Source organism: Chiloscyllium punctatum, chromosome 35, assembly GCF_047496795.1.
Source record: "Chiloscyllium punctatum isolate Juve2018m chromosome 35, sChiPun1.3, whole genome shotgun sequence".
Classification (NCBI taxonomy): Eukaryota; Metazoa; Chordata; class Chondrichthyes; order Orectolobiformes; family Hemiscylliidae; genus Chiloscyllium; species Chiloscyllium punctatum.
The window spans coordinates 15,040,209-15,050,224 of NC_092773.1; the positions used below are offsets into that span (position 1 = coordinate 15,040,209).

The 10,016-nt window shown below is 48.1% G+C and overlaps 2 protein-coding genes across 3 annotated transcripts in view; one reads left to right on the plus strand and one right to left on the minus strand.

Moving 5' to 3' along the window:
* The window catches only part of mak16 (MAK16 homolog (S. cerevisiae)), a 21,237-nt gene extending 18,230 nt beyond the window's left edge, over positions 1 to 3,007 (plus strand). The window contains exon 10 of the mRNA XM_072554038.1: positions 1,324 to 3,007. Within this exon, the coding sequence (XP_072410139.1) occupies positions 1,324 to 1,524 (201 nt within the window). The 3' untranslated portion in view covers positions 1,525 to 3,007. The remainder of the gene's footprint in view (positions 1 to 1,323) is intronic.
* On the minus strand, positions 2,682 to 9,814 carry tti2 (TELO2 interacting protein 2). Of its 2 annotated transcripts, none has more exons than XM_072554037.1 (8): positions 9,701 to 9,814; positions 6,443 to 7,177; positions 5,885 to 6,071; positions 5,024 to 5,116; positions 4,217 to 4,398; positions 3,473 to 3,616; positions 3,212 to 3,374; positions 2,682 to 2,822 (listed from the first exon to the last, which is right to left on the minus strand). In XM_072554037.1, the coding sequence occupies exons 2-8, from the start codon at positions 7,126 to 7,128 to the stop codon at positions 2,742 to 2,744; spliced, it is 1,536 nt and encodes a 511-aa protein (XP_072410138.1). In that variant the 5' UTR covers positions 7,129 to 7,177; positions 9,701 to 9,814; the 3' UTR covers positions 2,682 to 2,741. The 2 variants fall into 2 exon arrangements, with proteins under 2 accessions (XP_072410138.1, XP_072410137.1); XM_072554036.1 differs by lacking the exon at positions 9,701 to 9,814 and adding an exon at positions 9,584 to 9,682.
* Between the last annotated feature and the right edge of the window lie 202 nt (positions 9,815 to 10,016).

Consider the following 10,016-nt stretch of genomic DNA (forward strand, 5'->3'; position numbering starts at 1 on the left):
AGAATTAGATGATTATTTTAAATGTGAGAACATGCAGAGTCATGACTAAGTCCTGGAGAAATGGCATATGGTAAATTGCTACTTTACAAAGCCATGACTCACTGGGGTCTTGCAATGCAAGTTAAACCCCATGATTCCGGGAGTTACCACAGAAGTTGAGGTTTTTAAAAGAAATATCCAAAATCCCTACAATGTTCAGATCCAGATTGATAAAATACAAGGAACTTGACAAGGTATCACTGTTTATTACAGGTCATTAGATTCCAGCCATAGGTAAACAATTAAGCTAAATGAAGTAAAGACTACAAATTAAAGCGGGAAAAGCAGTTCCATCGCCTTTGTCCACGTGATCTTTTGGGTTGGATCTTGCTGATGAGAACATTTCTCTGAAACCTTTTTCTGAATGTTTCTACTGCTTTGCAAGAGGCACAGTGTGGCTGGTTCACTTGTAAAAGGGTCTCTGACTTAACCAATTCAAAGTCACAGCTTGTGTTAACCGCCAGAGGAAAGATAAGCTTGTTTTCTTGAGGTTTCAAGTGATTTACTGCGGAGAGTTGAGAATTTCTGACTGCTTCAGACCTGCAGGTTTCTCATCTAGTCTGAGCTTCACTCTGTCCTGTTCACATCCCAAGCTTTTTAACTAACTGATGAGCAGTCATCCAGTTGTTGGCAGACAGGGTATCTTTGTCATTCATAATCAGTCCCTTGTCCACAAACCTTGGCTCCAATTCACCTGCACATTGCTAGAACCCACAGCTACACAAACAGGGTTCACAGTAGATATCACATTCTTTGCTTTCAAAACATTCAGGCATCCTTGTGAATCCCCAGGTTTTAAAATGGTTCTTTGGCATTTAAGAAAAAACACAGAAAGACATCGTCTTTACCCAACATAGACACACTGTGATGATTAACCTCCTTCAGTGGTGCTGTAAAAATGTTGCCGTGCTTTGAAATTAATTTGATTAAAATTTGCCTGCATTCCTGCTTCTGCTCACCATAGATGGCATGTTTGTGTGGGCATGGATGAAGCCAGCTGTGATACATTGCTGCTTCAGCAGCCTACTTGCAATTCCTGATTTCAGATGACAAGTCACAGCTAACCATGTGGCTGAGGAAACAAACTGTCCTTGGAACTGTCCCACTTGGAGCTTTACCGATTGAAGGGATGTGGTGTGTGACACAAACAGGAAAATCCAGGCAGTTTTTGTGCAGCTTGGCCCTTTCTTTGCTTTGTGCAATGGTGTATGTACTATTGTCATGCAATCCGTTGTTGAGATGCGGCAACTGGCTGACTGGAATTGATTTTTGACACATACACAGGACAACCTGGAAGGAGAGGAGGAGGAGGAGGAGCAGGAGCAGGAGCAAGAGCAATCCAGTGATGCAGAGGAACTGGAGAAAGAACCCTCCACATCTAAAGGCAAAACACCGGTCAAGGGCCCAGCCCATAAGAAGCGACCATACGTGGAAATTGAATATGAACAGGAAACAGAACCAGCAGCCAAAGTGACTAGCTCATGACCACTTTGTAGTGTGCTGCTCGTACTGAAGGTGAGGAATTGTGTTAACTCCATTGTGAAGACATTGTAAAGCGAAGCAGCTTCCTGGTCTCCACTGTGGACGAGCTTCATTGCTGCTTCCAGTTATCATGGCCTTGATTGCACAAAGCAAGAACTATGCTTCAAGATTCTTTGTGTCAACTGTTTGTTTATATTTTCTCCATTTGTTTTAATTGTTCTCATTTCTATAAAACTATAAATAAAAGATGGGACTGATCTTTGTCTAGTTCCAAAAAATGTCGTTTGAACAATTATCTACTTAGATGCCAGCGGAAATCTGTCCAACCAGAACTGCTTGACAAAAGCTCCTTGAAATTGTGATTCACCTTAACTATGTTGTATTTTTCATCAGATTTAGGTCTCTTACATGCAGTTAAAAGGATATGCAAAAGGTTCAGAGAATTCTTGGATTCTTTGAAATCCTTTTGGAGTGGCGTTCTCATTGGATTGGAGAGTAAATGATAACACACACAAACCTGAATCTTCCTGGTCGATGCATTACTATTGGGGGGGGTGATTAATTGCACAGGGCAGCATCAGGTTTTGACATTTCCTCACTCTCACTGGAAATGGAATTAGAATTTTAACAGAGAATAAGGAATTACAACGCTTGGGAGGTGCTGTGATAGGTTTTGGAAACTTGGCTGTTTTTCATTGTAGTGACCAAGGTCTCCTAGGTTAGATTAGGTACAGTTAGATTCAGAGTTCAAAGCTTTTTCCTGTGCATTGACATCAAGCACACATGTTGTGCCTTTTCTGAGCTTACATCAGCTTCAGAGTACAGAGGGGGATCGCCATTGAACACATCACTGTAAGGTTGCAGTTGTTCATTAGTCAGTGTGGAGAGCAAGGTTGAGACTTCAAGTGACGGGCCACTGGAGTACACTGTTGCTAGCTTTGTTCTGTTCTCCTAAATGGCACGATTCACAATGTGAAGGTGCTGGCATTGAGCCAAGTCTGGCCCCAAACTGGCACCAACACATCTGAGCTTGAGCAATACTGAATAAACATGTTAATGTGGCTGTAGTGACTTGGTGGATTATTCCCCATGCCCGGATCCAGTTTGCATTGTTTATCCTGAATAGCTGCATTTGCAATGAGGGTAGACACAATGACTGGTGATGTTTTCTGCTTTTGTTTATTAAGGTTTTATACATTTACTGTTCCGGTGGTGACTTATTACACATCTTGCTGCACCCTCTGCAGGCAGTCCAGTACTGTTGCATTCTCGCAGCTCTGGCGCACTCCTTCCAGGAGAACCTTAAAGAGCAAAAACAGATTAAACCACCCCCTGCTGCAGTGAGTGTGTTGGCTGATTTAGGTCAGTGCAGTTCCAAAGCAATGTCCCCACAAGTGGTACAATGTTTCAATATTCAAGATTCTTTGCTAAGCAAACCACTATAAATGGTGTATCTTCAAATAAAATGTGTACATTTTGAATCTCATGATGGATGAACAGGAGTTATGTTAAGTTCAATTTGTCAGTCTGTAGGCCATGTTGGATGAGAAAATGGTTAATCTGTGTTTTGGCTTTAACTGAGGGAGCTTCTCTGAAAATGAGCTGGTTTCTCTTCCCTAACTTGTGCAATTTTCCCCCGCTCCATCACCACCCCACCCCCATCATAAGAGGTCACCAGAAATTAACTTACTGTTACTTTGCGTTCGCAGCAGCGATTAAGGAGGATCAGGCAGTGGGTGGCATCTTGTAACAGCTCTTCCTTCACACGTGGTGGTGTTGGACCTTGGTCAGTTGCCATATCATATATGAATTTCAGTAAAGACTTGAGCAAAACTTCCAGCCTCATGGACATTCTGTTCCAAAAACAAAAAAAAAGAATGTTTACGGTTGAGGTTTAACTGGCTGAATAAGGCATGCAAATCTCAAATGTTCATTTTGATTTTGCTGGTACCTGGGCCAGGCCTGTTGAATCATACTCTGGAATGCTTGGAGAACACAAAGCCTGGCCGCTTCTTCTGGTCCATCATACACCTCCAGGTATCCCAGAATCACTCTCTGCAAACGCTTCAAGTGGCGAACGACCATAATGCCCAACCTGGCAACATAGACAGAGTGTTGAGTGACCCAGTATTCTGGATGTTGGATGACAAGTGGATGTGAAAGACACAACCTTAACTTCACTGTTCAGAGAGATTGAGGAAGAGAGGTCAGCATTTTTCGTGTCTGCTGACCTTGTTTACCTGCCCTCCACGAGAATGACTAACTTGTCGGTTCGGCCACAGTTCAGTCAGCATGAGAATGTATCATAAGTGGTGAAAGATCAGCACAGTCAGCTATTATTATTCTGTTCCTATTCTGTCCTCATCTAACATCTTGGAACACGTTTTTGCAACCAGATTACTTGGTGATACGCAGGAACCCTGTCTAATTTCCACCCATCCTAGCCTTATCTCGAGGACACCCAGAGACTAATTGCAGTGAGCTATTCACCTGACCTTGAACAATCAAATGGTCAGCCCCTGGTGCTCTCTGATTCCCTTTCATAACTGGGCTGTGCACAGAACCACAGGAATGGAGAGAGATTGTGTGTGTGACATGGGGAATGTGGCAGGAATGTACTGCTTCCCTCAACGGGCACCACACGAACCAGCATGATCGAACAGTGATCTTGTCAATAAAATACAGCAGTTCTCACCTCTCAGTGAAAATGGGTAAATGTTGGGCATACACTCGACGCAGAGGGATCTTGTCTTCGACCTCCATGTGGGTAAGAATGAGGCAGAACACTTTGTCATAGCGATTGGCTCTCTGCTGCCCACGAATGACATGTGATTTCTCAAGAAGTGGAAGGAGGTCAAGTAAGCAGGACAGCACATTCTGAAACAGACAAGGAACCAGTTATGGGTCAGTCACACTGCCATTTGTCGTGCAGGTCCAAAATTGTACAGATGTCTAAAACCAAAAGTTAGAGAACTTTTTGGCAGATCAGGCAGCATCCACGAAGACAAAAGGCATAACTCAGACTGATGACCTTCAGTCAGAACTGGTCCCATGTGTGATACTGGAATTATGTTTACTGAAATAGAAGAGTAAACACTGCCACTCAGATTAAAGTACAATTTAGAAGTTATTTGCTGAAGCAGGCCTTGAACTGACAGGTGAAGAGATGACCAGTCCTGGCTTGGTAATTCCAGTCAAAGGTGAAGGAAGCAATGTCAGCCTTCCCTAACTCATGGTCTAATGGAAATTGGATTAAGTGTGTAGCCAGAACAGAACCATTAATATGGAGTGATAAAACAATTCAGTCTTTCCACAATCTGTTGACTGGTGTGATCACATACAGTTCATTAGCTGCACAACTAATTTATCACTGTTCCGTATCTGTCCTGTACAATAAACAGATACTTGATAAGATTTGAAGGCTGGGTGCCTGTAACGACTGGCCCAGGGATTAAGGTGGCATGTTCAGATAAATGGAGATAAGGTGAGGATACACACTCACCTGGATGAGCGAAGCCTCAGGAGTATACAAGTGATTGTAGAGAGCGTGGTATACCACCTGCGCCCGGTTATACTGCAGGAGTTCTGCAGCAGGCTGAAACACAAAGCAGAAAGCTGTTAACACAGGGTTACTTGCAATCTCTTCCTGTCCACTATACCAACAGAACAGTCAGGGTTCAGGAACAGGAGGATGACTGAGTCAAACAAAGGACTTGTTACGAACACCGACCCCCCCCATCATTGTCCTCCACACCTTCACTCTCTCATACGAAAGATAATGGTCTCCTGAGCTCACTGTTAGAATCCATTGGAACAATTCCCTGTCCCAAACCTGAACATGACATCTGCACACAACGCACTACTGTTGTAATAGATTGTTTGTGCTGCACTGCAGGGGTGGAAAGAACATCCCTTCAGTTGAGAAAGGAAAGAACTAATTTAGACAGCGTCTTAAACATATGAAGGTATTTTACATCCACTCAATTATATTTGATGTGTTGTTGCTGTTCTGCACTGAATGCAACAGATTATTTTCACACAGTAAGCTCCCATAAATACTAAACTTGACAAACAATTGCTGAGATATGGGACAATCCCTATTCTTTGTCCTGTACCTTTACATCTTCCACCTCCATGGAAAGCTTTGAAATGGGCAAACATGAAACTGTGTTTAACATCTGATCTTAAAGTCAGCAGCTCCGACAGTGTGGGGCTCTCGGTCCTGCGCGAAGTCAGCCTTGTTTTGCATTTGGTCAGAAACACCTCCAGCAGAATTTCTTCTCTGCAATTTGTCATGCACAGGCCTCCACTAGATCCATCCCACTCCACAATCCCCAATCTCCAATCTCCAGCCTCCACGTACCACATTGTCAATGATGTGCTGGAGGCACCTCACGCCCAGTATCTTATTTTCTGTCCTGTAGTCATCAGAGAAGAGGAGGGATGGGGGCAGCACTACATCCAGGTGCTCAGCCAGCCATGGCCTCCTCACCTTCTGCAGGAGCCACCGAAATACATGTTTTGTGGCTGGATTCGACTTCCAGGTGTTTCTGTAGAAATTTGCACACAAATCAGTTAGTGGTATTCTGTTCAAAATTGGGAGCAAACAAAAAATAACAAGTTGTGTAGTGACTCGTCACATCCAGTTTTGAGAAAGCATGCTGACTGGAGGATAGGGACCGAGACTGCATTTTTGTTCCTGGAGCAGGAAATGGACGCTCAGTAAGTTCCAGCTGGAGCACCAGCACAGATACTCAACAAAGCTCAGCACAATCACAGTGTAGAAGTCACCTGCAGTGGGATGAATTGCCCATTCATTGACCTTTCCCCACCCCTCTGACAAACAAAGTGAATTGCATGGTCCATCAAAGAGTAGAGACCGTCTGGCGAAACAGGCAGCAGTGCCAACAAACAGACTCACTTGTTCATATGTGGTTTCATCAGATGCAGCACAGCTCCCAGAGCTCCCCTGCCTTCTTCCTCTGCACCACACAGGAGTTCTATGATAGTCTTGCACCCCACAGCGTGCACTGCAGCTGCCAACAGCTCGTCTGCAGCCAGCCGAGATGCTGCATTGGTCCACGGCTTCTCTTCGCAGTGTGTAGCACAAAAAATAACCAGTTGTGGCAAAATGGCTCTCAGAACAGAGTCTGGCGAAACTGTTGTGACGTGAGGTGTCATTTGCTCTGGCCTTGCCTGCAGTTTCCAGAGGAGAGCTTTCAAGGTTTGGGCCACATTGCAGGCTCTCTCAGGTATCAGGTTATATGCATCGTCAGGCAATTCGCCACTATCGGTCTCACATCTGGGCAATCCTGAGTACTCTATCAGGGCAGCTGTGAAATTGACATAGATTTGAACAATGTCTGACATGTCATTCTGGAAGCAGTCAAGAAGCCAGGCAGGGTCAGCCTGTAGAAACAATTCTCTTGCATCATCCAAAACTGATCCTTTGTGTCTTATCAGTTTCTCATTTGACAAGTCCTCTAAAATTTTCCTGAGAACGTGCTCGACTGCTGGGACTTGTATTCTTTGATGAGAATCCTCTTCCACAGTCCTGCTTTTACCTGCGAGGTGCAATTTCTGAATAATTTCTGAAGGATCTTCCATGGTACTTTTTTCTTTGGCTTGGTCCACTATCAGAAATTCATACTTTAATCTGGGAAAAAGAAGGCATTCTTTTTGACCAAAGGCAACATTAGTCATCCAAGAGCACATGTACCAGGCAAGAAATACCCAAGCAAACTGAGCTGCTAAACATTTCTGTTTGCATATTATTACTCATTATCAATGACTGAGAGGGTTCTCAATCTGTTTTGAGAATCTTAAAACAGAAATCACCTGATTTATTTTGCTATTGATTTTGCATAATTTTAAAAATTCGTTGAAAAGCGAGCTCAGCCAGCACTTACTGCCCAACCTAAATTACCAGAAGGCAGTTAAAAGTCAACCACACTGGAGCCATACCAGGTAATGATGTATGACACTGACAGCAACCTAGATTTGTAACTGAAACCCTCATGTAATAAAGTAGGAATGAGATGTTTTAAAATTTGAAGAACACGCTTATCAGAGTGCAGTAATCTGTGTATCTGATCAGATTCCTTTGCATGACCATGTTCTGCGAAGGGATACCAAGAACATTACATTAACAATCACACAGCAACAGGTTATAGTCCAACAGGTTTATTTGAAAGTACAAGCTTTTGGAGTGCTGCTCCCTCGTCAGGAGCTACCAGATAAACTTGTTGGGACTATAACCTGGCATTGTGTGACTTTGAACTTTGTCCAACACTGGCACCTCCACATCAAGATCATTACGGATGAGACCATCACAGTTCACCAATCCAATGGCCTGTCCTGGGGGGTGCATCCCAAATTCAGTGATTTCCCCAGAAGTTGCTTTTTTACACAACCCCCGACTCGTCCACCACCCTCCTCCAATAACAGGATCACTGCGGGAAGTTTTTTCTTCCCAACCACCCCTCAGCTCACATTCCAATAAACACCTCTAGTTCGCCCACCCAGTGGGCCGAAAACTAATTTTATTTGGGGGAGGGACGGAAACGAAGGTGGAGAGTTGCTTGTGTGGGAAATGATCCACTCGGGCAAAAATAAATGAAATGCAGGGAATGGAGTGGGGCAGCAGCCTCAGCCAGCGATCTGTGAGGAGGGGGAAGGCTCTCTTGTCTCTCTGGGATCAGTGCAGGGCTGTTGTACATTGGCAGCAGTTTGGATGGTCCCTGCCTGCCCCAGCATTTGGAGACAGAGGAGGTGGTGGAGGGTGGTGGGGAGGAGGGCTGGTGGGGAGGAGGGGAGGAGGGGTGGTGGGGAGGAGGGGTGGAGGGGAGGAGGGGTGGTGGGGAGGAGGGGTGGTGGGGAGGAGGGGAGGAGGGTGGTGGTGGTAGGGAGGAAGGGTGGTGGTGGTGGTGGAGGGTGGTGGGGAGGAGTGGTGGAGGGTGGTGGGGAGGAGGGGTGGAGGGTGGTGGGGTGGTGGGGAGGAGGGGTGGTGGGGAGGAGGGGTGGAGGGGAGGAGGGGTGGAGGGGAGGAGGGGTGGAGGGTGGTGGGGAGGAGGGTGGTGGGGAGGAGGGGTGGTGGGGAGGAGGGGTGGTGGGGAGGAGGGGTGGAGGGTGGTGGGGAGGAGGGGTGGAGGGGAGGAGGGGTGGAGGGGAGGAGGGGTGGAGGGTGGTGGGGAGGAGGGTGGTGGGGAGGAGGGGTGGTGGGGAGGAGGGGTGGTGGGGAGGAGGGGTGGAGGGTGGTGGGGAGGAGGGGTGGTGGGGAGGAGGGGTGGTGGGGAGGAGGGGTGGAGGGGAGGAGGGGTGGAGGGTGGTGGGGAGGAGGGGTGGTGGGGAGGAGGGGTGGTGGGGAGGAGGGGTGGAGGGTGGTGGGGAGGAGGGGTGGAGGGTGGTGGGGAGGAGGGGTGGAGGGTGGTGGGGAGGAGGGGTGGAGGGTGGTGGGGAGGAGGGGTGGTGGGGAGGAGGGGTGGTGGGGAGGAGGGGTGGAGGGTGGTGGGGAGGAGGGGTGGTGGTGGTAGGGAGGAAGGGTGGTGGTGCGGGGATGGTGGTGGGGAGGTGGTGGGGAGGGAGGGTGGTGGTGGGGGGGGGGGGGGAGGAGGGTGGTGGGGGGGGGGGAGGAGGGTGGTGGGGGGGGGGGGGGAGGAGGGTGGTGGGGGGGGGGAGGAGGGTGGTGGGGGGGGGGAGGAGGGTGGTGGTGGGGGGGGAGGAGGGTGGTGGTGGGGGGGGGAGGAGGAGGAGGGTGAGGAGGAGGGAGGGAGGTGGGGGGGAGGAGGGAGGTGGTGGAGGGGTGTAGGTGGTTGACACTTAAATCCCATTCTTTCCAATGAAATCCCTTTTGCTGTTGTCCATCTTCAGCGAGGTTGGAGAAAGCTCTGGGTTTTATTTTTAACACCAGCTCCTCCTGGTCGGGCCAAAGGGCAGAGAGTCCGGATCAAAGGGAAGGAGCCAAGGCCCAGACACAGACAGAGAGAGAGAGAGGCACAAGGCCCTGGGGCCCAGCTCCTGAAGGCCGCCTCCTCCCCCCCCCATCCTCGCTGCTGCCGCTGACCTTCCGGTCGGCCCCAGCCCGTTTCCGGTCAGAAACTCCCCGCCTCCTTCCGTCCAAAAGGGGAGTTTCTCGCCGTGTGCAACCGACGGAGAGAGAGAGAGAAAAAACATCACCCACCGCTCTTTCCACACGGACTGGATAGGCCGCGGACCGCGTCACAGCACAGGTCGTCACCGACTCTCCCACCCCCCGGGGAAACGCGAGCCCTGCACTTTAGTTCCGCCTCACCCCCCCCCCCCAAGCCCTCCTTTAAAATCCAAACACAAACTGGGGCCTGCGACCCCACCCGCGAAAGGCAACAAAAGGAATGGGTTAGAATTACAAAGGAAACTTACAAGTTTAAATTGATATGTTCTTTGTCAGGGAAGGGCTCTGGGGCAATGCTGCATCCTCACTCCTGAAGATGCCCACTGCTGGCAGGTGGCAAAGCAGG

What these genes read in the sequence shown, in the direction of transcription:
- tti2 (XM_072554037.1), bottom strand. Translation starts at nt 7,128, where the DNA reads ATGGAAGATCCTTCAGAAATTATTCAGAAATTGCACCTCGCAGGTAAA. An exon ending in ATTCAACAGGCCTGGCCCAG is followed by an intron (nt 3,375 to 3,472) that starts GTACCAGCAAAA and finishes TTTTTGGAACAG; the next exon opens with AATGTCCATGAGGCTGGAAG. An exon ending in GCTGCGAACGCAAAGTAACA is followed by an intron (nt 2,823 to 3,211) that starts GTAAGTTAATTT and finishes TTGCTCTTTAAG; the next exon opens with GTTCTCCTGGAAGGAGTGCG.